At 54.2% G+C, this 26,250-nt stretch overlaps 1 protein-coding gene across 25 annotated transcripts in view; it reads left to right on the top strand.

The window, feature by feature from the left end:
• Nucleotides 1-26,250, top strand: part of MYT1L (myelin transcription factor 1 like) — a 394,736-nt gene that overhangs the window by 305,514 nt on the left and 62,972 nt on the right. For 16 of the 25 annotated variants that reach the window (XM_043927254.1, XM_043927245.1, XM_043927233.1 and 13 more), the window contains 8 exons: nucleotides 3,583-3,673; nucleotides 5,203-5,310; nucleotides 9,583-9,794; nucleotides 16,935-17,185; nucleotides 19,402-19,635; nucleotides 21,754-21,875; nucleotides 22,235-22,297; nucleotides 22,752-22,820. In XM_043927254.1, the coding sequence (XP_043783189.1) occupies nucleotides 3,583-3,673; nucleotides 5,203-5,310; nucleotides 9,583-9,794; nucleotides 16,935-17,185; nucleotides 19,402-19,635; nucleotides 21,754-21,875; nucleotides 22,235-22,297; nucleotides 22,752-22,820 (1,150 nt within the window). Of the gene's footprint in view, nucleotides 1-3,582; nucleotides 3,674-5,202; nucleotides 5,311-9,582; nucleotides 9,795-16,934; nucleotides 17,186-19,401; nucleotides 19,636-21,753; nucleotides 21,876-22,234; nucleotides 22,298-22,751; nucleotides 22,821-23,853; nucleotides 25,380-26,250 lie in introns of those variants that run through there. The other 9 variants (XM_043927243.1, XM_043927257.1, XM_043927258.1 and 6 more) reach the window with 3 other exon arrangements.

The following is a 26,250-nucleotide window of genomic DNA, read 5'->3' as shown; positions in this document are numbered from 1 at the left end:
TCTCCATCCACGCGAACCAGTATTTATGTGTAACTGCATCCTACTTACCTATTTCATACTGTCCCAACATTTCTACACGATAAAATCTTAAGGAGGTTTAACTCCTTAAGTGGGTTTCGATCTTACAAATCTGTTTGAATTAGTTAGTTTCTAAGAACATGCACTCCATCTATGAAAACAACTAAATTTCTTTTAGAATTGAAATGATGTACCTTTTTTGCTTATCTTTTCTTGACACTTAAACTGTGCCAACTACGAAGGTACAATTAGAACTGATGGCTCAGGGGAAAGGCACATTTTCAGGAATGACTGTGTCGGCCCCTGATTTGGTGTCTTAAGGCGGTGGGGGTTCCCTCGTCCTGTAAGACGCGGTTGCTAGTGGGGACCCCTTGTCACCCAGCTGGAGAAGCGGCAGTGGCCAGCTGGTGGTTGAGGGGCCCTTCCGGGGACTTCCCCATCACAGCGGCCAGCTTTGGAGGAGCAGAGAAAGCGGTGCAGCTTAGGGAACAGGTTGAGCTGAGTGTCTTCAGGTGACATATTGGTAGAAACTGCTGTGGCTGCAGGCTTGCAGGTGGCCCCTGGCGACGGGAAGGCCGTGTCTCTCGGAACCGTCCTGCGAGCGAAGGCGCAGGGCTGCGGCCGCAGCGGATTGCAGAGAGGCCGCGCCCGTGTGTTACATGAGCAGAGGCAGCTCGCTTCACCCCGGCCGCTTCCACCCAGCACCCCTGGGTCGGGCACCCGCTCGCACTCATCCAATCCCCAGGACACCCGCAGGGGCATTGGCCCTGTTTTCAGATGAGGAACAGGAAGGCCCGGCGCCGCCTCCTCCCCCGGGAATCGGCTCGGCTCCTGGCGCCCTGAGGATGTGCGGCGCTTTCTGAGCTCCTCCGAGCGGAGAACAGAGCTCAGACCCAAACCCGCCTCTGTCCCAGCCCCGAGCCCAGCTGTCTCCATGGAGACCTGGGCTTGGCGTTGAGGTGCAGTCTGACCAGCTATGTCGTGGGGCGGGAGGGAGACCTGCGCTCTGGGCCTCTCGTCCTCATCTACAAACAAGGCGGTAGGACCCAGCACTAACCCATGAAGAGCAGGGAGCTTCTCTATGCACTGTTCCTTTGAGACATCAAAGTAGAGCGTCCGTTCCCACGGCTGAGCGATCCTCCCGACTCCCCATTCCCCAAGAGCAGTCTAAGGCAGTCTCTTCTGCAGCCTGACCCCGTGTCAGGCCGCACCTGGCTGGGCCTTCTTCACGTGCCGTGGACTCAGCTCTGACCCAGGGTCACCGTCACTTTCTCGGACACCCACAGGAAGCCGTTTCCAAAGATGGACTCCTACGGGAGTCTTTGCCATGGAAATGACGAAGAGTCAAAGCACTCCATAGAAGCATGTCTCTTTCTACTTTTGACTTGTTAGCTTTTTTGGGCCAGCACACCCTAACCGCTGTCCTGTCCGGTTGAATTCCGTAAAGTAGCCTGTACCCCAGCTTTCAGCACGCCGTGTTAGAGACACGGAGGACTCACGGAGAGGGCCATGAGACACAGCTTTGGTCCAGGAGCCCCCAGCCTGGCTCGGCTGGGGTCGGCCACGTGCCCACCTCACCACCGAGCCCCGGCCCCTGCTGCGGGCCTCAGGACCAGGGCCACCGCGGGCTTCACGCGGGCTATGCTCGGGCCGTCCTGTCTGAGAGGGAACCCTTGATGTTCTCTAAGAGCTGTCGTGACGGTCCACGTGGGAGCCCAGGCAGACGGGAGGTGGTGCCTGAGGGTCTGGTTCAAGGAACGTTCCAGAGACAGGCTGGCAGGACAGGACTGAGAAGGAGAAAGGGAGGGAGGTTGAGAAGATGCCCAGGAGCCTCCCAGGGTCGACGGCGAGTCTCCCCCGATCACCAAGGTGGGGAATCCAGAACAGGGCATGTCCCATAGAGAGTCTGGTGGCCTGGACTTCTCCAGCTGAAGCTGGACGCTGTGTGTGACGTTCCCCACGGGCCGGACGGCCAGCGGGACACCTGGACGAGGTCAGACACACAGTGGGGTGGTCCTCTGGGCAGCGTCAGTAAAACCAGGATGTAGCTGCTCGGAGAGGAGGCTGAAGAGGAGCCCAGCCTGGGAGGTCTGGACACAGGCTTGTAGGACGGGGGGCAGAGGAGGGCACACAGGAGCGGAGACCCCCCAGGGGCAGAGGACGGGGCAGCAGGCGGTTTCTCTGAAAGGCCCACACGTACAGGGGTGTCTGAGAAAGAAGTCAGGCGGAAGGTGATGCAGAGGGCAGCGAGTTTGCCATGCGAGGCTGGAGCTGACCCCTGAGAGGGAGACTGAGCCCCGGAGGAAGCCGAGAGGCCTGCAGGCACAGGGCAGTGCAGACCCTGTCCCAGGGCAGGCCGGATAAGGAGGAAGGAGCAGGCCTTGGCAGGAGAGGGTGGCCCACCACGCAGGTGGGAGTGGAAGGCGTGTGCCGTCTCCAAGGGAGACTTAGCACTCTATGGGTTCAGTCTCAAAGGGGAGGAGAGGAAGCTGTGTCACGGGGAAGGTTGAGAGCAGTGATGAGCAGGTGATGGGGTGTCAGTGAAGGGCCAAGAAGTGAACCAAGGAGGGCAGGTCGGAGAGCAGGGGCGGGGGGCAGGGCAACGCCCGCTCCCACACAGATGGAGCCTGGACCGCCAGGACAGACAGGGCCGAGGGGGCCGAGGGCCCCACCGGGGGGACGTGGAGGGGCTCCGGGGAAGCGAGGGAGGGTGCCTGAGATGAGAGGGACTGTAGGGAACAGTGACATACAGGGCTCAGGCAGACCATGTTCGCCAGGTGCCAGGGCACCCTCGCCATGGAGGGTTCGCATGCACACTGCATGGTCCCCCGGAGGTCAGGGACCACCGGGCAGGGGCCAGGGCGGGGGTCACGGCACTGCTCACCTCTGGCGGCCCCCACAGTCCAGGGCCGCGATCCGTCAGTGAGGACCAGAAAGGAACGGACAGGCGACAGTCCAGGGCCGTGACCTCCTCGGGGAGGCTCAGGCTGGCTCTCCAGACAGCACGGCCTTCTCTGCTCTGCGGGCCAGTCCCTGCCCCTCCTTCCTGGTCTCCCCTGGGCCCGCATAGCTCTTCCTTCCTCGTATAATCAAAAACAGGGTACCCAGTTCCTAGATGAAAAGGCATCACCTAACTCACTATACGTGCAGTCGGGTTTGGGAGTGCCTGTTCACCCACGACCCCCTCACGTGTGTTTCCAAGGCAGAGGCGTGTTTATAAGCTGCCGATCTGCGTGCTGCGACACGGCTGACCCCTGCCCCGAGCTTGCGCCTGGGGGCCACACGGGGACCCGGGTTTCCTCCCCCGGCGGGAGCAGCCCAGGGCTCCCACTGCCCGAGCCCCCACTCCCGCCCAGCGCACCCCGCTTTGCATGCCGGTCAGAGTCAGGTGGAGACCACCTCCCCTTCTTCCTACCTGTGTCTCCCTGCCCATGTCCATCTCAGACGTGTGTAGGACTGTCTGTCGTAAACTAACCCAGCCTTTGTTGAAACAACTGCGTATCTTGTCCTGGGACCGTTCTGTGTTTTAACGCTGGGCTGTTTTCTCTGCCTCTCCTTGTCAAGTTCTTGCCATGCATGAGAATGTTCTCAAGTGTCCTACTCCAGGCTGCACGGGGCGAGGGCATGTAAATAGCAACAGGAACTCGCACAGAAGGTAAGCAGAGCTCCTGCGTTCTCGCTGCAGGGGAGCCGGTCCCCGGCAGCCCTGCCCCGTGCTCTCGGGAGGGGGCGCAGCCCCGTGGGATGGGGGCCTGGGCCCTGCCGTCAGAAGGGGGGAGCCGAGCCTGCCCGGGGCGCCCGGCAGAGCTCGGGGCTTAGACCCCGAGTCTGCAGGCGTCTCGCCAGCTCATGATGGAGCGACGGTCCCCCGGGAGCTGTGCTCCTTGAGGTCAGACCCTGGATGGAGCCGTAACCATCTGCAGCGACTCCAAGGAAGGCAGGAACCTCTCCCTTAGCTTCCGGGGGTCGGGAGGTCCCCCCCTGTCCTCATCAGACGGGATGGCAGCTAGAGACCCCAGACTGAGCACAGTGCGGCCTCACTCGGCCGCCCCGTGACCCCTGCTGACACCCCGGTCATCTGTGTGGGTGTCACCGGCTGCCAGCAGGTGTGCAAAGATGCTGGTGAGGGGACAGGCCGGGAAAGGGGGCCGAGGAGACAGGCCTTCCTGGGCTGCAGCTGCAGACCGCACTCTGCTCAGGACAAGCCCCATCCTCTCATGCCTTGTCCCGGCTTCTGCTGAGTGACTTCTAATATTCAGTTCCCGTCAGGTCCTTTTTATCCAAAAGCCGGAGAGTGATTCTGTCAAATTGTGTTTGTGCTGCCTATCATTTCAGCTTCACAAAGTTGCATAAAGTTGTATCTAAGTGGAGGAAACTATTATAAGTTTCATTTTTATTGTGGCTTGTCTGGTAAACTTGGCTACTTGTGCTAAATTTATAATGAATGAGGTCACAAACTTGTACCCCTTGAAGACGTTCCCGGGCGTCCTCTGGAGGACTGTGATGTGATGGCTGGATCAGCCCCCTGATCCCTGATTACAGGGCCCACAACTTCAGCTCCTCTGTAAATCCTCTGCAGAATCACGCGGATTCCGGACTCTCTGTGTTTGCGGATGGAGCCTCTGCTCTCTGAGCGGAGATGCACACGGCAGACACCAGGGTTTCACGAAAAACCAGCTCAAACACAGAAGAGCACACTGCTGTCTCTTCCTGTAAATATTTAGGTTCAGAAAACATTTTACAGGAGCCTCGAGATCATTCTGCCTTCCTCCCCCTTCTGGGTCTCTTTCTGGAGAGCACGCAGCCAGGCTGGTCAGCCTATGTCCACCGTGCTGAGGTCAGCAAATGCCAGAGAGCCCTGCACTCGGGGTTTTCAGGAACCCATCCTACCCAGTGGTCAACTCCCCAGCGAGCATCCCAGAGCGGACACGGCGTCTAAGATTCTGTGTCCCTTGAACGATTCTGCCTCTGTTTTGTCATCCTTGAAAAGGGCCTTGCGTTCACTCATGTGACATGGCCATCAGCATGTCTGCTGGAGGTGGGGGGCAAACATGCAAAGCCCCTTCCGGGTTCACTCCATCCCTGAAGTTCGGGAGCCTGTTGCTGCCAGAGGGAGGGTGGGAGGAGGTGATGGGGTCAATGAGGGGGCACTATGGAAGACTCTTAGACCCCCTGTCTTTGCAGCCTTTCCGGATGCCCTATTGCTGCAGCAGAGAAACTGGCAAAGGCCCAGGAAAAGCACCAGAGCTGTGACGTGTCCAAGTCCAACCAGGCCTCCGACCGAGTGCTCAGGTACCAGATGTGCCGTCGGGACCCGTGCATGGCCCTCCCCATGGGACGGGTGCCCAGACGCTGAGGGGTGGCCGTGCTTAGGGGCAGGGCGGGGGAGCCGGTTCAGTTAGGAGATCTCACTGTGGCCACAACCCCCACCCCCAGCTCATCCATCTTCCCTGGGTCTCCCTGAGCCCTGGGAGTGCAGAGGGAGGCATTGCTGGCTCTCCTCTGGCCCTGATGCTCTGGGTTCTGGCCGAAAAGGCAGCTGGAGAATTCATGGGGTGCCCCAAGTCACTGCATCTTAATTTGGGGGAGAGGGCAGCACCCCTGCTTCAGCCTTTGAGTTCCAAGGGCGCCCACATCCAGTGCAGAGAAGCCCTGTCCTCAGATGCCCCAGGAGGTGGGCCGGACGATGCCACCCATGTTGTGGGCGAGGAAACCGGGGGACAGGGGGCAGAGGACTTACCTGAGGCCACTCAGTCACTGGCAGTGAAGACGGGGTGGGGGGCAAAGGTCACCTGGTGCCCTCCACTGCGACGTTTAGGATGGTTCCTCGGGGGGCAGTGAGGAGGAAGCCCTCGTTTCCCTCAACACTCATTTCCACGTGGTCCCTTCAAGCCCTCATCCATGTGCAAGCTGGTCGACCTCCACGTTTGGTCGGGGTCACAGCAGCAGCCTCCGCGTCCTTGTGAGAATCGTGCCGTGATCCCCACAGCTGCTGGTGCCCAAGGCGGGGCACACCTGTGCTGGAAGCACTTCTAGCCTGGCACTTAGCACGAGTCCAAGCTGACTCTTGAAGGGCAGGCAGTGAGCACGCATGCACACACACACATGCACACATAAAAGCACACATGTGTGCACACACTCGCACATCTGCACACACAAACACGCTTGTGCACACATACCCACACGTACACTCACACCACACATGACACACACAGAAACACACTCGCACACACACACACACGCTTGTGCACATAGTACACGTACACTCACACCATACACGACACACAGAAACACACTCACACACACATGTGCGCTTGTGCACACATACCCACACGTACACTCACACCACACACGACACACACAGAAACACACTTGCACACACACACTCACACGCTTGTGCACACACCCACACGTACCCTCATACCCCACACGACACACACAGAAACACACTTGCACACACACACACGCTTGTGCACATATACCACACGTACCCTCACACCACACATGACACACACAGAAACACACTTGCACACACACACTCACACGCTTGTGCACACATACCCACATGTACCCTCACACCACACGACACACAAACACACTTGCACACACACACACACGTACCCTCATACCACACACGACACACACAGAAACACACTTGCACACACACAGTCACATGCTTGTGCACACATACCACACGTACACTCACACCACACACGACACACACAGAAACACACTTGCACACACACACTCACACGCTTGTGCACACATACCCACATGTACCCTCATACCACACACGACACACACAGAAACACACTCGCACATCTGCACACACACACTCACACGCTTGTGCACACATACCCACACGTACCCTCATACCACACACAACACACAAACACACATGCACATGCACAGAGATGCCTGCACACACACACCCACATTTGCACAGACACGCGCACACACATGCACAGACATGCACACCCACCTACACACACCTGCATGCACAGAGAAAGATGCACACCCACCTACCCAGATAGAGATACACTCACACAGATACACACACATACACACACGCATGCAATTTTGCTTCTATTAAATTATTTCTTTGGGATAAATCACCTGGAAAAAAATCACTAGGCAAACGATACAAACACCTCCCTGGTTTTGTCATGTATTACTTCCCATTTTCCTGAAAGGATTTTACCATAGTCGTTAAACTCCTTTTTATCTCTCAATAGAAAAGTTAAAATCTTTACAGAAAATGAGAAATGCTTCACTGGACAGAAATAAGAAAATAAAAACCTTCTATGATCCTCCCATTTAGAGAGAAAGCGCAGTAAATTCTGGGGTGCGCCCCTCTAGGCCTTTCTCCTCGAGGTCACTGCCCACCTCACTTGTCCCCAAGTGCCCGTGACTCACCCCTCTTACAGGTGCGGCCACACCAAAAGCGTCCCTCCCCGAGGACTGCTCAGCGTGACGGCCCCCGTGGCAGCGCACGTTTGGGGAGGAGTGATTAATCCAAGGATAGTTTGAGCAAAGGGAGAGATTGGGGCAGAGGGCTTCTGTTGAGGCCCCTCCCCTTGCACAGGCACCCCCAGGGCTGGACAGAGCCCATGCCCACCTCCCTCCCCCCGTCCTGGGCTCGGCTCCAAGCTTGCCTTTCACTGAGGCACTCACTGGCCCCTGGGCACGGATGAGACACATGGGAAGTGGCAGGCGTCGCCTCACTCAGAGAGAGGACTCCTTTGTGACCCCGAGCCCGGGCCCCTTTCTCCACGTGGTGTGACGGGAAGCCACGTCAACTGACAGTGAAGCCGAAGGCCCTGGGCCAGCCCTTCTGCAGCAATGGCCTTCCCCCGCCTTGGCTGGGAGTGAAGAGGCATAATGGGGACAGGCCTGGGGGCAGAAGCCTCCTCCATGGTGCGGGAGGCACTGGGCTGGCCAGGCTGGGCTCAGCTCTGCACCCCGAGGGCGCAACTCGGCGCTGTTGCCCCGGCTGTGAGCGGGTCTGGAGGACCTGGGCCGTCTATGTCACTTCATGTTCCTCAAATGTCTTCACTCAGGAGCCGCTCGTTCTGGGTGGCGGGGGAACGAGAAGACAGGAAGGAAGGAAGAGAATTTCAACCTACGATCGTTCAGCTACTTATGCTTTTAAGAGTCTTCAGGCAGGGGGTCTAACAGGTCCTTGAGACTTAGGTGAGGGCTGCAGTCCTGCCCAAGGCCCCCCCCCGACCCCTGTCTCAGGCCCCCAGCACCTGCTCCATTTTGTCACCAAATGTCCCTCCTCGATGCCTCTGCTCCAGCACACCCGCCCTCAGAGCTGGTCCCACCTCCTCGGGGCTTAAGGGTCAAGCCTTCCAGGCCCACGTCCTTTGTCCTGGACGAGTGGACAGTCCCTGCCTGGGCCCACCCGCCCCGCCTCCTACTGCCCCCAGAGATGCACTGGGCTTTCTTGCTCCTTATCGTTCAATGTTCCTGGTGTCTTTCCTGCCCCATCCCGGATCTTAACCTTGACAAACACCACCTTGTCCCTTAAAACTGAATGGACTTTCATGGCCCCGAGGGGTCCTCCATTCCCCAGGACTCTGAGAGCCCTTGGGCTCCTAAAACAAGATCACAGTCCAGGTGACATTTGAAGGCAAGGCCTAGGCTTTCGTTCATTTATGACCCACCCCACTGCCTGCTCAAATGCCCCAAATAATAGACATTTAACTAATTGTTACATCTTTTTGGTGATTTGAGAAGTAAATAAGCTAAATTAATGACATCAAAGTAAATGTGTTGGTGATTTGATAGATAAACTTGTTAACATACGGAGAAGTTTGGGGCAGAAAGTCTAAGGGAATTCCCTGCATCAATTTCCTGCAAATCTAAAATTACTTTTTTAAAAAAAGTCTAAAATGTCCTCTGAGATAGATGGACACACGAAACACAAGATAGAATATTAATGAATATGTAACAGAGTTCTTCTATTTAGACATTTTATTGCATCGTGTAGAAAAATGAATGACTACTAGGTGCCAACCTTGAAAGTGCACGTTAATATTTGTCAGAACGCATCAAAACGTGTTCCATTGTATTGTCCAGCTGAATACATGTCTATGTAGCATCTTCTCCATCCACATCCTTGAGAGTATTTCTCTCACTTCCTCATATTTTGTTAAGGGAGCTGCTTCTCTCGATTCACCATGCGTGATGCTTGCAACACTGTCTGAAAGCCCCACAAAACAGGGATCTGAGATCCCTTCCCACATTCACTTTGCATTCTCTTCTCCACACTTTCTTAGACTCTGAAAAGAAAAAAAAAAAAAAACAGGGCAAGAAGTTAAGTATTTTATTTTCTGTCCTTTTTATTTCCAAAAAGTCGGCATCTTGGCAGAAGCCGACTTGATGTTGTATCCTTACAGCATGCTTGGCCTTTTCTCAAGAAAACAGAATTGGGATTTTAGGGCAAGATTCCGGTTCCTTAACGCAGCTAAGAAACAAGATGTTCTGGTTTTAAGATGAACTGCGTCCCATGCGTGGCCGTGAGAAAGCAAGCTGTCCATTCTCTCTCTTTGCTTCCAGGCCCATGTGCTTTGTAAAGCAGCTGGAGATCCCACACTACGGCTACAGAAACAACGTGCCCACCACCACGCCTCGCTCCAACTTGGCCAAAGAGCTGGAGAAATATTCCAAGACTTCGTTTGAGTACAACACATACGACAGCCATACTTATGGCAAGCGGGCCATAGCTCCCAAGGTGCAAACCAGGGACATATCCCCCAAAGGATTCGATGGTAGGAGGTGCACCCTCTTCTACATGAGCGTCACGCTTGCCGTTGATAATGTTGTTGTTGTGCATATCCATTGCCTACAAACCGACCGAGCATGGGGTCGCTCGCTGGGCACCAAGGAAAGCACGCCCGCAGCCTAGGCGGGTTTCCTGCGGCCCCAGGTACCCGCAGGTGTGGGCGAGCAGGTCCTGGGAGAGGGAGGGGGGCAGGGAGGGAGGGAGACCCCTTCCCCATCGTCCCCAGGGCAGAGCATCATCCAGGCGCCGGCAGGCAGTGGAGACAGACAGCCGTGGGCTTGTCTGCTCCACGGCGCTGCTGAGACGTGTCCTCATCTCCACCAGCTTCCTCTGATAGACACCCCGACACAGACAAAACCAGGAGAGCCGGGGTATCTGCCCAGAGTTCCTGGTCCTTCTGAGAGTTCTGTGCTCCCTGCCTGTTCTCAAGTCAGGATGCATGGTGCATTCATTGGGGAGATGTTTTAATTCTGATGTCTATGGCTGCACCCCAGACCAGTTGAATCTGACTCCCCAGAGGTGGTCCCTGTGGGCAGCATTTTTAAAAAGTCACCAGTGAATCTAACATGCAGTTTCCGCGGGCCCCACCAGCCTTCTTCCAGCAGGCTCGGACCCCAGGGTGGGGCCTGGGGAGCGTCCTGTCCTGGCTTTGTGACTCTGTCACTGGCCTCGCTCGTGGAGCCCATGAAATAGGTAAACGTATGCTTCACGGGGAAAGATCGTTTATTTTCACTCGTGCATATCTGAACCCACAAGAAGGGGTGCAAACTCTAAACAGGCTAGTTCCCGTGTCATCACAGAGCTAATTTGGTAAGTAACTGAAGCACAGAGGGGAGACTGCGTATCTATCTAACCACATTTCTATTTTCAGTTCTAGGATATATGGACTTAGTTGGCAGATGTTACCGATGGGGACGTGGGTTGTGTACGCTGGGTGATTTAGGAGTCTTATCTTGGCATTCTTCAGCAGAGGCCAGGAGAGAGGGTTTGGAAGATTTCAGAGCAGTTCTCTGAAAAAGATATTTAATTAAACTCACTGCACACCAAAAAAATCCATTTAAATTGAATGCTTGGGGAGTTCCAAAACCTTTTCACAATTCCATATGAGTTGCTGCACATTTTTCTACATTATTTTAGTCATTCTTTATGTTAATAGCAATTAATTTGCATGGTGAATGAAATATAATATTTCTTTGATGTATCTCAGATTGATTACCCTTGCATGTATCAATTCTAAGTACATAGGAACAAAGATGGAAGCAGAGAAAAGGGAGTGGCTTAGGGTATAACATAATAATTGAGGGTTTTGTAATAATAATTTGCTAATTTCAGGCTTTGTTATGACTTCATTCATTTGATGCAAATGAGGGATCTGAAGAACTTGAATTCTTCAGACCACACAATTAAGGTCTGTGCTTGTAGGGTCCCCAGTTCACTGACGTTTTATAGGGTCTGGTGGCCACTTCTGCACACAGCCTGTTGCTGTTGTCCTGCGAGACCCGATTTCCTGTCCTTTCCATTGCGTTGTTCTGGTTGGATCTGGTCAAGGCATGACTAGGGTCACCATGCTCTTTCTCAGCTCTTCCTTTTAGGAGCTGAGTGGGAACAGACACATGAATCCTCCCGCGTGGTGGTTTCCTTGAAAGCAGAGGGAGCAATTGTTCCAGCCTGCTGGCTGACTAGGTGCAGCTCAGCCAACAAGGCTACAAGGGGAACCTACACATGTTAGTATCGTTCGCCCCCCAGAAAAGACCCCTGCTGTTGCCCTGCTCTTCAGCTGATCCCCAAATTAAAAGAACACAGAAGAGACACTTCAGCGCCAAGTCTTCTAGAAACTGAGGGAAAGGGAAAGGCAGCCTTCACGGCATGGCCGGTGTCTGCAGTCGCCCCCAAGAGGGCTGTCTCCAAGACTTGCTCCAGGTGCACAATGGACTGGGCCACTGCCCCCAGAGACTGTGGAATGAGCCTCCTGGGGGGGAGGGGAGCATAACGCCTGGGAGTGGGGGTCGGGGTCTGGGGTGCACAGAGGCTGGAAAAGCAGGACTCTTGCCCCAGGCTCTGGGGTCGTCCCTCACATTCCACCAGCCATGACCAAGAACAGTCAACAAACATCGATTTATTCACCCGCGTTCTTCCAGACACTCAGGAGTAGCTGTATGTCTCATCTACCAGTCTGTCTATCCCTCTCTCTCTCCATTCTTCCATCCATGGACCCACCTATCTGTCCACCATACATCTATCCATCCATGTCTCCATCCATCCATCTATCTATCCATGCATCCAACCATGGGCCCACCTATCTACCCATCATCCATCCATCCATTTTCTTCCTCTTCTTTATAACAAGCTTCAAGGAAGAGACTCTGGGTTATAGAAGACAGTGAAACACACCCAGGCACAGTGAAGCAAGGTGTCCATGCTGCCTGAAGGAATCAGCATGAGTTTTACCAAAGTGGTGAATTTTAAACTTGATTGTGAGTGGAAATTACCAGAAGGCAGGAAATGCACGAGTGAGTGGAAGCTGCCGGCTGGCCAGCAAGGCAGGACTTGAGATGCGGGAGAGAAGGGACAGGGCGACCCGGAGGCGGTGAGGAGACGACTTTGTGTCGTCTGCCTCGGGGCAGAGCACACCGACCTCTGACATCCCAAGCGGGAGTGATACAGGAAGGAGCCCTGCCCCTGGCCGGGGTCTCCCCGCCTCCCCCGAGGCCTGTTTATGGTGAGCTAAGAATGGCATTTCCACTGTAAAATAGATGGGGGGAAAAACAAAAGAAGAATTCAAATTTCAGTGTTCAGAAGCAGTTTTCCTCATCTGTGTGGACGGCGGCTGTTTCCCAGGACAACAGCCCGACGTGCAGTGCCATCAGAGACCTCGTAACCGCCAAGCCTTCACCACTGCCAGGCCCTTCACAGAAAAAGTTTCCGACTGGGTCTAAGCCATCCCACTGTGTCTCTGGGCAGTTTATCACCACCCTCAGGCTTTGTTAAAACCCTACGCTCTCAGCCCCACGTGGGCCCCTCTCGTGAGCCTCCCTCTGGGTTATTCCCAACTTCCACATTCTCCCTCCCATCCTTAAACCACTCTCTGTTTAGGAAATCAACTCTGAATTTTCACTGGACGAACTGATGCTGAAGCTGAAGCTCCAATACTTTGGCCACCTGATGTGAACAGCCAACTCATTGGAAAAGACCCTGATGCTGGGAAAGATTGAAGGCGGGAGGAGAAGGGGATGACAGAGGATGAGATGGTTGGATGGCATCACCAACTCAGTGGACATGAGTTTGAGGAAAGTCAGGGAGATGGAGAAGGACAGAGGAGCCTAGTGTGCTGCAGGCCACGGGGCTGCAAAGAGTCAGACACAGCTCACAGCTGAACAACAGCTGTTCTTCAAAGGCCTTGTCTCTGATCTGCCCACCTCCCCATCGCCTGCCCTCCCCAGCCTAGGCCTCATCACTGGCATAGGGAGGGCCCCATGGGCGAGCCCTCCTGTGCCTCCAGGTCCCATCCTCTGGGCCAGGCCTCCCTGCCTCCACCCCCACCCCCAGGTCAGCCTCTCCTTGGAAGACCTGCCTCCCCATTCTCCCACCCCCCACACTCACCTCCGCCTCCAGGAGCTTCTTCCCAGTCATATCCTCAGGACAGATTGTGCCTGGACTCAGCAGCCTGCCCCCAGCCTCCTCAGATCTGCTTGTGCACAAGGAGAGGTCCAGGCCTCCCCCTGCAGCTCTGGGTCCCACGTCCCATCTCCCGAGACCCGAAGCCCACCCCCCCCCTCCACGGCGGGTGCGGCCTGGACAGACAGAAGCTGGGCAGATGGTACCCAGAGAGAGTGAGCAGGCGGGAGACCACCAAGAATCCAGCCCCGGTTTAGACGTGATAAACTGTAAACCACGTGAGCAAACTGCCTTCGGGAGGCACCGCTGTTCCCCTGAGGACTCTGCATCCGCGTCTCGGCTTGCTTACGGGAAAGCACAGCCAGGAACCCACATGACATCTGGGAGTCAGGGCTACGAATTAGGGGGTGCAGACCCCTGAGTCCACCCAGAACTGACGGGGGCGCAGGCCCAACCAGGGGGCGGATCCTCAGGAAGCATATCTCCCGTCTGTGTTCCATTTTGCCTGCTTTTCACAGAAATTCAGATCGGAAGGCCACAGTGATCTACTCCCTACAGAAAACGATAGTTCAGAAGGGCTACGCACCCACGTCGAAAGAGTCTTTCAGGCAGATAGACTGAATTGGAAGGTGGCTGGTTGTTTTTTCTAATTTATCATCTTTAATCACTGTAAACCCCAGCCTGTTTTTCCTTTTCCTGCACAAGAGGGCAGGGCACTTGAGATGTTTCTCAGCATGGGGTAAGATCAGGTGGACTTCTCACGTTGTAAATGAGAGGGCCTCTCTCTGGAGTAGAAGCTGTTCTGTCTCCTAAGTTCAAGGATGTGCTGGCATCTGAGGAACATGAATGCATTTGTTTGCGGGTTGATTGGGAAAACCTTTGATTGAAAATAGCTTTGCCAAAAGAAAAAGAAAGTTTTGACTTGGTTAAAGTGGAAGGTGAGGGCTGTCCCAGGGCTGGGAGTGAGGCAGAGTTGCCCCTGCTCTGTGGCACCCCCTGGTGTCCACACAGTGAGCCCCAGAAGCTCTGAGCGTGCTGTGGTTCAGTTGCTAAGTTGTAGCCGAGTCTTTGCGACCCCGTGGACTGCGGCACGCCAGGCTGCCCTGTCCTTCGCTGTCTCCTGAAGTTTGTTCAAATTCATGTCCGTTGAGGTAGTGATGCCATCTGACCATCTCACCCTCTGCCGCCCTCTTCTCCTTTTGCCTTCGATCTTTCCCAGTAGCAGGGGCTTTTCCAATGAGTCGGCTGTTCGTGTGATTGGTCATAAAGATTACTGACACTAACAGCTTTGTAAATATTTTACAAATAGGAAATAATGACTAAAACCAAAGAGCTTCATTATCTGAGAGACTTGAAGTACACAGACACTTATTTGCATTTGGAGCAAAGAATTTATGATTGATGGCCCGTGGTGAAAGGATGCTTGTGAAACAAATGTTCTGTTCGCCTTCCTTCTGGGTCATGTGAGCTGACAGGCACATCAATAAATTGTCCAGTTCCATCAGCTGCTAAAATTCTGGACGAGGCCCATCAGCTTGGCATAATCCAGGGGAAGTGGAGTCTTTTGATTTGAATATTTGGTAAAGTCCCTGCCTTTTACCAGAAGTTGCAGAGTGCAGTCTGTTGCGTAGACACACGTATGCTGTTTACTTTGTTTTGGAAACTGAAATCCCCTCATTGCAAAACAAAACTTTTTTCCTTATTTATGTGGACCATGTTTCTTTTCCTGAACCAGTGTCTAACCCTCACTAGGGAAAAAAGAAAAAAAAAAAAATCCCTCCTAAGTGGTATTTCATTCCCCCCCCCCCCCCCCAGTTTTTATATTCCCGTTTTTATAACAAAGTTGTAAATGATGTGAAGCCACAAACTTGAGTCCTTTCGGCGAGACTTGTGAGCTGCCCAGCGGCCGCTGCCCTGGTTTGTTTACAGAGCCCACCGGGGGTGCCCTGCGCGGTCCCCTGCCTCCCCGTCTGTGCTCAGAGGGGGGACCACAGCCCCCGTGCTGTCCGCTGTGCCGAGCAGGTGTGCTCACGGGGGAGAGGAGAAGGGCAGGCACCCGCACAAGTGTGAGGACTGGTCCTCGGGCTTGACCGAGTCCCATGAGCAGGACGGAAGTCGTTCCTTGCACTGGGCGGGTGTGAGGGTGTGGAACTGAGCCCGGCTCCGGCGCAGGGCTGCGACAAGGTCGGCAGCTTCCCTGAGGCGGCTGCACGCTCAGAGCCTCCCCCCGCCACGTCCTTGGGGTCAGGAAAACTCAGTCTTCCGTCCCAGGTCGAAAGCTGTCAGTGGTGAAAGTCGGTGCTTTCATTTGTGTGGGAACAGGGTGCTTTGGGGCCGCTCTTGGGGGTGCTGTGATGACCAGCAGTGTTGACTGTGATCACGTGGTCACTTGCTGACCACACCTGGGCGGGGCGCCAGGTTGCAGGCACAAGGAAGGCAATGCTGAGGACAGGGGAGCAGCGTCCCCTCCCTCTTTCAGAAGAGGTGACTTGTCTGCCAGAATGATCTTGATGGGGCTCTCGTGTGCACACAGGCAGCCTTGAGCAGGGCTGGAGCCCCCTCTGGGCTCCCCCTGCAGCTTGGCCTCTGTCTGGTGACGGCTGAGCTCCCTGCAGGAGGGGCCTGTGCCCTGTGAAGGGGTGGGTTGCTGGAGGGGGTGGCACCCTGCAGACCCTGCAGTCAGCTCTCCTGGCGCCCTCGGGGCTCCCCTCGGAGTAATTCCCGCCCCCTCTGCAGGCTCAGGCCAGCTGCTGACTCCTAAGCAAAGGGCATCCTGTATCTTTAATGACCCGGGCACATCCTAATCAGTCATCCATCGGTCACCTTCCCGTCCTTGTGCTAAAGGAGGTGCAAACAGCTCCGGAAGCCACCCTTGCCCTGTGGGTCCGAATGGGTGGTTGGGAGGCTGGTTCCTCAGACGGATCCGGGAGGGAAGCTGGTGGCTGGGATGCACACGAGGGCGGAGCGGCAGGGCCCGCCCTTCCCAAAGCGCATGTGCTTGCAGACCCACAAGAGCCTTCCCTGGGCATCTGGGCCATCTGCACAGGTCAGGGCGCCCCAAAGGGCTGCTGCGGCCCCTCCGGGCGGGACAGACCGTCCAGTCTCTAAAGGGATGAGTGGGCCGCAGGGTCCCCGTCTCCCCGTGAGAGTAGATGAGCAGCCGTAACAGGAGCCAACCTTGGACCGTGGTCAGCTGGTGCGGGCCGCGCCTCGGTGGCCGCGCCCGAAGCAGGGTGGCCTTTAATGGATCAGTTCCAAAGCGCCCCTGCCCTGGCCCCTGCTTGAGAGCCTCGGTGCTCTTCCTGCGGGCTCCCGGCTCCGCCCACACAATGGGAAAGAAGGAAAAAGCAGGAAAAGCCAGGCTTCTTTTGGGGAATTAGCTGGTGGGCAGGTGCCCTGTCCCCCTGGGGACCGACGCACAGGTGTGGGCGGGCGGGTGGCTCGGGGAGCGCTTCTGCGGCCGCGGGCCTGGGCGGGGCCCCCGAGTCACCGCCGCGCGCTGTCTCCCCAGCGAAGCGGTACTGCAAGGACGCCAGCCCCAGCAGCAGCACCACCAGCACCTACGCGCCCAGCAGCAGCAGCAACCTGAGCTGCGGCGGCGGCAGCAGCGCCAGCAGCACGTGCAGCAAGAGCAGCTTCGACTACACGCACGACGTGGAGGCCGCGCACATGGCGGCCACGGCCATCCTCAACCTGTCCACGCGCTGCCGCGAGATGCCGCAGAACCTGTCCACCAAGCCGCAGGACCTGTGCGCCGCGAGGGTACGGGCGGGGCGCGCCTGGCGGGGCGGGGCCTCGGCCCACCCCCACCTCCCTTCCCTGCCGCCGCGACCCCGAGGTCCCCCTCGCAGACGCCCGCTCAGACCGCCCATTCCCCGGCTCTGCTCCGAAGAAGCCTGACTGCGCAAGGCCCTGGGGACACATTTTCCAGTTCAGTCTTTCAGATTCACCTGTGCATTTAGGAGCACCGCCCTTCCCCCTTTTAGGACCCACACCACGCTCCCCTCCTGGCGATCCCGAGGGCAGCACGGAGACTAGGAACCTCGAGGGGCCTTGCGCCCCGGCCCTTAATCAGAGGAGGGTGTGCAGCGCCGCGGGCGGAGGCCGCCGCGGGAGGGCTGGACCGCGCCCTCCAGCCCAGAGCTGGGGAACAAAGAAAGGGCAAAAATCCCGTTTCCCCGCGGGCTCCCAGCCAAGCAATTACAGTCAGCTTCCATTAGTTCAGAACACCACAGATGCCACAACGGTGAGCAGGGCCAGGGCGGGTCCTCGTCGACCGGCTCCCGGCAGGAGGGGGAACCGCGCGGCCCCGTCGCGCCCGGAGCTGCCCAGAGAGGCCGCCAGGCGGCCAGGGACCCGGGCGCGAGCGCATCCTGCCCCCGCCGGCGAGCAGGAGGCTCTCGTCTCCAGAACAAAGGGCCACCTCGTCGCCCAGCACCGCTGGGCAGGCTCCTGAGCGCACCACACTGACCGTAGTTGTTAGAAATAGGTGTAATTTGTGTGAATGGAGAAAGGTCAGTAATTTTATGTCTTGCAAATGCTTTCTTCTCTATTAATATTTTTATTCCTGGATTTTGGAGGAGTGTCAGGGGCATGCAATTTCCATGATCAAGGCTGCTAAAATGCCAGGCTGCCATGGAGGAAATTTTGTGGCAAGGGGAAAACAAAAGACAATAACCCCTTTGAGGTTTTGTGTGTGTGTATGTGTGCGTGTGTTTTCGCTTTATTAAATATTAACTAAGACCAAGGGAATTACAGTCCGACATGATGAAGGCTGTATTAGTCTGAAAGCTGGAAACCAGAGATGCACTTTGACAAGGGTTCAGACAGAATAATACGCTGGGATTTACCCCGGTAACAGCCCAGAGGCGGAGGTTGATTCCAAGCACCTTCCCTCTGCTCTTACATCCTGAAGAAAGAGACGCCAGACGTCTGAGTAGGCAGCGGCGTTCACGCCAGCTCTGACATCAAATTGCTCAAGAGAGTATGACTCTTTGGGGGAAAAAATGGAGGATTGTCGGGGGTATTTTGATTTTTCTTTCCTCTGTCCTCCATCTGCCCTTCCTTCTCTCCCCATTCCCGAGAGGAAGATTCTCAGGGATTCTTGATCTGTTTAAAGCATCAAAACGAAAAGAAACTCCTCATCTTGCACCCCTTTGGCTTTTGCAAAGCTGGGTGACTAAATTCCAGGTTTGCTGACCCTTAGAGCAGGTCAGCCGCGATCACTGCCGTGGAAGCATGTTGTACTGTGATTGCACATTTCCCTGCCTTAAAACAGAAAATCTTCTTCATCAGGTATGATAAGGTTTTGTATTGGAAAGTAAGTTCTGTGTGGAGGGATTTGTTTTGTTTTGTTCACTACTATATTCCCAGAGTCTGTACCTGGTAGGACTCAATTTGATCCCACCGCCCCCGCCCCCCAAAAAGGAAATTATAGTTCCTCTCCTCCATCCCTCTAAATTCTTGTATTTTCTTCATCTCCAAGTCTGGGAGTATTAGCATCAGTGAAACTAAAAGAGAATTTTAAATCTGTGTACATTTTTATGTATAGATGTATAATTTGTACACACTTCCATTTCTGACCTCTTAAGAGGTCTTTGAACTGTGATAGAGTTGAAATCAGGCACTTGTTTTTCTTCTGGTGAGGCTTATTTCTAAAAGCAGAGACATATTAGGGAAAAAAGATACAGATCTATGATAGTTAAGTGATAGAGAGATGATAGATTCGTGGATAAGAGACAAGAGAGACTGAGAGGTGGTCCATAGGTAAGCGGACAGATGGATGCCCTATGCTCCTGTCAGCCAGTTCCACAGCCTCGCGTGGAGAGCAGAACTGGTGAGGGGACCACTTCTGCTCACCTGGGGAGCTTCTGCGAGTGAGACTGCCATGAGGAGTTTCCAGCTTGACCTCTGTCCTGGCGAAAGGGCTGTGGTCCGAGGGAAGACGCGGTCGGTCACCGTGTCCTTCTGTCTCGCAGAACCCTGACATGGAGGTGGATGAGAACGGGACCCTGGACCTGAGCATGAACAAACAGCGGCCGCGGGAAGGATGCTGCCCGATCCTGACACCCCTGGAGCCCATGTCCCCCCAGCAGGCAGTGGTGAGCAGCCGGTGCTTCCAGCTGAGTGAGGGGGACTGCTGGGACCTGCCCGTGGACTACACCAAGATGAAGCCCCGCAGGATGGACGAGGACGAGTCCAAAGAGATCACCGTATGTCCCCTTCGTAGACCCCCACCACCCCCCACCCAGTCCACCAAGCGGGCGCCACTGAGGGAAAATGCCCTGGGTGCACACCTTAGCGAAAATGGTCTTTTCCCTTTTAGCTGACTGGAGCTTAGAAGACGTTTTTGGTTAACGCACGAGAGGTTTGGGAGTAACATTGATGAGAGCGAAACAAACCACTGACTCCTTTGAATGATGATTATTTTCCAACAAGTGTGTTTTGTTGCAAACCATTTCTCTAAGAAAATGTGTGAACTGCTTACCAATTCATTTCCTGGGTGATAAATTGATAGAATGCAGGGTTTTCCTTGCAAGTAAGGAATAATAAGGAGACTTTTAAATGCTTACATGTTTAATTCTGTGTTGTTAATTAGCTAACTCCTTGAAGCTAGGGACAGGGAAGTGAAAGTCGCTCAGTCGTGCCCAACTCTTTGCAACCCCATGGACTGTAGCCCATCAGGCTCCTCTGTCCATGAAATTCTCCAGATCAGAACACTGGAGTGGGTAGCCATTCCCTTCTCCAGGGGATCTTCCCAACCCAGGTATCAAACCCAGGTCTCCCACATTGCAGGCGGATTCTTTACCATCTGAGCTACTAGGGAAGGACAGCGTCTGTTCTCCAAAACACCCAAAATGTGCAGAAGAGTGCCCTGCCGCCTAGAATAAATTATTTTTGTACAGTCACCCAAATCTTTGTTGACTACAACATTACCAAAACACCTACGTCAAGAACGTATTTTTGAAGTAGTTACAATTTTCAAATTCAAATCATTAAAATAGTTAACAATTTTCTTTAGGCTAAGAAAATAAATGAAAAAAGAATTGTTCTTTATTACACTGACTTTTTCTCCAGTGTTCAACTCTGAAAGTTATGACATCTCCTTTATTCCCTGAAAAATGAAAATTCTTTTTGAACACCATGGGGAGACCACCATCAAAGCCATAGTATCTTACAGAAACAGAGAGGTGGGTAAAAAGAAAACATTAGCTATTTGTAGGAATTGTCAGGGAAGGTACCTGTTTATAAGGCCATTACATCTGAAGCCTATTATGTTTATTCTTCAAATTGATTTAAATATCCAGGAGAATAGAATCTGAGTGGCAAGCTAAATTCCAAAGTACTTTTTCTTTCCTACAACGTTAAATCGTTACTACCAAATAAGGTATGGTAGTTGAGTCTCTGAATTTATTTTAATTAAAATTAAGCCCCCATAAAAAGACAGCAGCTTTGCCCTCCTCAGGTGTCACACAAGTGAAACCCTGCACTCAGGAAACACGTTTGCTGAACATCACCACCTATAGGAATTTCTAGGTTACTGCAAGGGGCCCCTCTTAGCCTGAGAATATTCTATTAAAAAAATTTTTTTTTAATGCTGCCTAACAGTAATTTTTCACGTGGACGGAGGAGCTCGGTAGGCTGCAGTCCATGGGGTCGCTAAGAGTCGGACACGACTGAGCGACTTCACTTTCACTTTTCACTTTCACACATTGGAGAAAGAAATGGCAACCCACTCCAGTGTTCTTGCCGGGAGAATCCCAGGGACGGGGGAGCCTAGTGGGCTGCCGTCTATGGGGTCGCACAGAGTCGGACACGACTGAAGCGACTTAGCAGCAGCAGCAACAGTAATTTAAACTTACAGCATCAATCTATGTTGGTCTTCCCTTGCCTTGGGACTTAAAGCATGTAGGATGCTTCCATAATGTAGAACACTTTACCAAAGATTGCAGATGCCCCAGGTATCTGCGTGTAAAGCTTAAGTTCTGCCTGTCGGCGCTGGATTCAGTGTTGTAGGTCTTGAAATCGGTGAGCAAGGTCCGCTGAGTAGCTGGTTTGGCTGCCAGACCGCTTCTCTGCCCCTCCTGTCTGTGCAGCTGCAGGAATTAGAATTTCCCCACTGAACTAGGGGTTTAGAGCAAGTGGTGAGAGACTAGTGGCGCATAGACCAAAGACGCTCTTTGAACGAAACTGGGTTTGCATCCTCGGGACGAGAGTGTGTTGTGATTTTAAGGGTAAGGTTGGGACACGGTGGGGGGCGGGGGGGAACGCAGCCTCCAGTCCGTGTGTCCAGGGTCTTCTGTGGCCCTGAAGCTGTGTTTTGCCCGCAGCCAGAAGACTTGGACCCCTTCCAGGAGGCCCTCGAAGAAAGAAGGTACCCAGGGGAGGTGACCATCCCGAGCCCCAAGCCCAAGTACCCCCAGTGCAAGGAGAGCAAGAAGGACCTGATAACGTAAGCACAGCGCGCGGCGGACGGTCGCTCCCCCGAGCCCCTCCTCTGGCTCACCTCTACCCGGGTCTGTATCTGCCTTGCCATCTGAGCATGCAACACGCACAGCGCACAGATGTCCCCAGGGGCCAGGCGGGTGGGTGACAGGCCAGCCGTGGACGCTTGTTCTGAGCGATGCTCTGTGCTATGGAGACACCATTTCCATGTGACCCTGTGCATCTGCAGCTTTCTTCAGGCAGCTTAAACCCCGTGCAGACATTGCAGCTAAACTGGAAACAATGAAACTTTTTTCAAGTTTTTTTTTTTTTTTTTTTGGAAACATGCTTACTACTCTGGCTGTTTTTGTTTTTGTTTGGTGGCAGATGTCCAACACCAAGGTGTGATGGGAGTGGTCATGTGACTGGTAATTACGCCTCACATAGAAGGTGTGCCTTCATTTTTCTCATGGTGGATTCTGTCGTTTCAATTTATTGTTTTCAGCTTACCTCAACAATGCTGTCCCAGTACAAACGTTGACTTCTGTGTCACCCCTTTAAGTGCTATATGTTGACCTTCAAAGGCATGCTAATCGACATGTTCTATAAAGTCTTTTATCTCGAAGCAAGCTACCTAAATTTGGAAAACGATTTACAGACGTTGAGACCAAAGAGCCCAAATATTTGAATCTTACTTTTTCAAATGGTTTCTGCAAATACATGCTTCCTTAAATGTCTATGGAAACATGAATTAGTTCATTGCACCAACAAAATTCAATATACAGCACTTGCCCCATTGCTTTTCTGCATTCAACTTTTTGATTTCAGTTTTATGTTGTTGTCTGTTGGGGACATACGCTGGGCCTCGGGGCTTCTCACTGGACTCTTCTGGCCTGTCTTACAGTCTGTCGGGCTGCCCGCTGGCTGACAAAAGCATTCGAAGTATGCTGGCCACCAGCTCACAAGAACTCAAGTAAGATTTAACGAAAATCCTTCTCTTTCTAAAGTCTGTTCACTTAGTGGTAACAAAAGGGGTGTGTCATTTTAAAAGAAACATGTGTTTACCAAGACAGCTGTGTGCACCAGTGCAACTCAGCACACATGTACATTCTTGAGGATTTTGGTCACCTGTGTGGGCAGTCCATCTGCCTTTTCCCTCTCGTTTACCTCTAGCTTTTTTATATCGCATCCTTTCCATCTTGAATTTTCTAAAGCATAGGTATTTTCTCTCCAGCTATGCATGCACATGAAGGGGAGTTTTACAGCGTTACTCAGACTTTAAGGAAGTGATTGTCATGTGAAAAGTGAGAAGCTGATATTTTTAAAAGTCAGTGCTTAATATGATCATTTTTAGAATGGATATTTAAATAGGACGAATAACCAAACCCGCCATGATCCTAGCTAATTCCTTCAGTGCACTGTGGTCATAGCTACGGATGCTCATCAGGGCAGCCGGAACCCAGCTAAGGCTTCACCAGCACACACAGCGTGGCCCCCTCTTCTCTGCGCCTGTAATTGTCTCTGGGTTTTCAGCGTGGGTCTGGTCAGCCGCATCCACACAGCCAGACTACGGGCTGTCTTCTCTGTGTCTCCGTAGATTTAAGTAGGTAGATGAATGTATTCACATTCAGCTCCTAGGCAGGTTTTGGAAGAAGTCAGGCCAAGCCCCAGCCCGTGTATTAAGACCTGCTGTCATCTAGTTGGAACGGACATTTGAGTATCTGTCAGGAGAACAAGGGCGAGAGGAGCTTTCCACAACCTGATGAGAACCAAGATTCCCCAGTCATCGTTTTTAATTACCTGGGCTTTTATAAAAAGCATCACGTCAAATTGCTTGGCTTCTATTTCGTTTTCAAACGGCTTTCCTTCCGATGCAGAGAAAATTCTGCTTTCAGACCCCGTTGGGCTCCCTCCCCCGGGACCCCCGCCCCCCTACCCCTCCACGGCAGAGCAGGGCGTGGTCCGCGGGGTGCAGGCTCTGTTTCACTCCGTGTCGTTTCTTACAGGACCCCTGTCCAGGGCCCTAGCGCCATAGACCACCTGCTCATGTTCAGTGACCTCCTGAACTAGCCCTCCCGCCACCAGACCCTGGAGTTCTCTTCGTGGCGTGTAAACACCGGGAGGGCGTCCTCTTGCTTGATGGCTGTGCGGTCTGTAGCCGTCCACGCAGTGCCTGGCGGACACATAGCTTAGGACCTCAAACGGACAGCGTTAGCAAGAACCACCCAGCCCGCTCTGTTAAGACCTCCTTTTCCGGGGCTTGAGACCATGCCCCCCTCACGACTGAAACGGGGTTAACCGCACTCGGACCCTGGCTAACACTGCAGCACACGGCGACTTCCGTCTGCCTCTCGCTGAGGAGGGCGTCTCCAGTCCCAGCAGGCCAGCTGTAAACGGGACAGCCTGTGGACAGCTTCCTGGGAGCGCGGCTTCTTGGTGGCCTCCAGGTCGGAGACCTGAGCAGGCTTCCGGCGGGTCTGGCTCCCTTTGGTTTGCCTCCGTAGCCTCTGGGCTTAGAAGCTCCAGGTAGACCGGCTTCTCCTCCGGGGTTGGCACTTCCTTCTTGCCACGTCTCTCCTTGGAGGCCGGTGTGATGTCCACACCATCAGCATCTTCAGAGGGGGTCCGCCCTTCACAGCCTCCTGTGCAGGGTGGACGTCCCTTGCCCCCTTCCTAGCCCTCCCGGAGGGGAGGCCACGGTGGCCTTTCCTGCTTCCAGCTGGTCTAAAAGCCTCCGTCACCTGTAACTTGTCACTTGTCTTTGCAGCAAGTAAATCCCGTTTCGACTGACCCTTTTCCCAGGAAATCCAAACTTGACAAGTTTTCTGAAATGCTTTGTTTCACCTCCATGTCTACTATAAATAATCTGATATTTAAACAACCATTTTTCACTTGATGATAAATCTTTCTCAACTGAGGATACCTTAGATTATACTGTGGCTTTTTCTCGTTAATCTTTTAATGGATGACACCCCTCCATCTCTGGCTTTTTCGTGCAGCGACAAAGGCTTTCCCTGCACAGGAGCAGAGATTAATCCTTTTAGGATTTGCAGCTGCTTCCTCTAGAATAATTCATGCACGTGCCCCTTTAATAGCTTATTCTTTCCATGTATATTTTCAACCCAGTCTGGTTGATTCCCACTGCACAGCCTCTTACCTAGTTAAGAGTCCTCGTGTGAGTCAGTGGTCACCACCTCTTCATACAGACACCTTTGGGTCTCAATTGCCTCAAAATTTGTTCTCTCTTCTGCATCAGCTAAGAAACAGAACTTTCTGAAAACGTTCTTCTTGTCACTTCTAACGCGGACTTTTGTTAGTTGGCTGTTAACAGGACATTCTTGATATCAAACAGGCAACAAGTTTTGCCAGATACACTCTGGGTCTTGGGTCACCCATCCTCTTGAACTTCCTGAGATGACACTTACCCAAAGCAGCGCACGTGGGATAGTCTTAAAAAGCAGCCGATCATTGTGTCGACTTGTGTACAATATGTAAACTGAACGTGTATTAAAATGTAATGTGTTCGTGAATATCATTCAGACTCTGCAGCTATTGCTTTCTCGTCCCTGGTCCATGGGCCACAGAGGGCAGGTCGGCGACCAGGCAGCTAGGCAGGTGATGGCACAGGGGAAGGGGGCCCGGAGGCAGGCGGGATTCCCCGGCCTCCCAGGCTGACGCCCACGGCCTAGCATCCCGCCCAGGCTGACGCTCACGGCCTCGCGTCCCGCCCAGGCTGGCCCTCACGGCCTCGCGTCCCGCCCAGGCTGGCCCTCACGGCCTAGCGTCCCTCCCACGCTGACGCTCACGGCCTAGCGTCCCTCCCACGCTGACCCTCACGGCCTAGCGTCCCTCCCACGCTGACCCTCACGGCCTAGCGTCCCGCCCAGGCTGACCCTCACGGCCTAGCGTCCCTCCCACGCTGACGCTCACGTTGTAGCGTCCCGCCCAGGCTGGCCCTCACGGCCTAGCGTCCCTCCCACGCTGACGCTCACGGCCTAGCGTCCCGCCCAGGCTGACCCTCACGGCCTAGCGTCCCTCCCACGCTGACGCTCACGGCCTAGCGTCCCGCCCAGGCTGACGCTCACGGCCTAGCGTCCCTCCCACGCTGACCCTCACGGCCTAGCGTCCCTCCCACGCTGACCCTCACGGCCTAGCGTCCCGCCCAGGCTGACCCTCACGGCCTAGCGTCCCTCCCACGCTGACGCTCACGTTCTAGCGTCCCGCCCAGGCTGGCCCTCACGGCCTAGCGTCCCGCCCACGCTGACCCTCACGGCCTAGCGTCCCGCCCACGCTGACGCTCACGTTCTAGCGTCCCACCCAGGCCTACCCTCACGGTCTAGCGTCCCGCCCACGCTGACGCTCACGGCCGAGCGTCCCGCCCACGCTGACGCTCACGTTCTAGC

This window comes from Cervus elaphus, chromosome 16 (assembly GCF_910594005.1).
Source record: "Cervus elaphus chromosome 16, mCerEla1.1, whole genome shotgun sequence".
Taxonomy (NCBI): Eukaryota; Metazoa; Chordata; class Mammalia; order Artiodactyla; family Cervidae; genus Cervus; species Cervus elaphus.
Note: the sequence above shows the minus strand (reverse complement) of the source record. Positions and strands in the feature narration are given on the sequence as shown.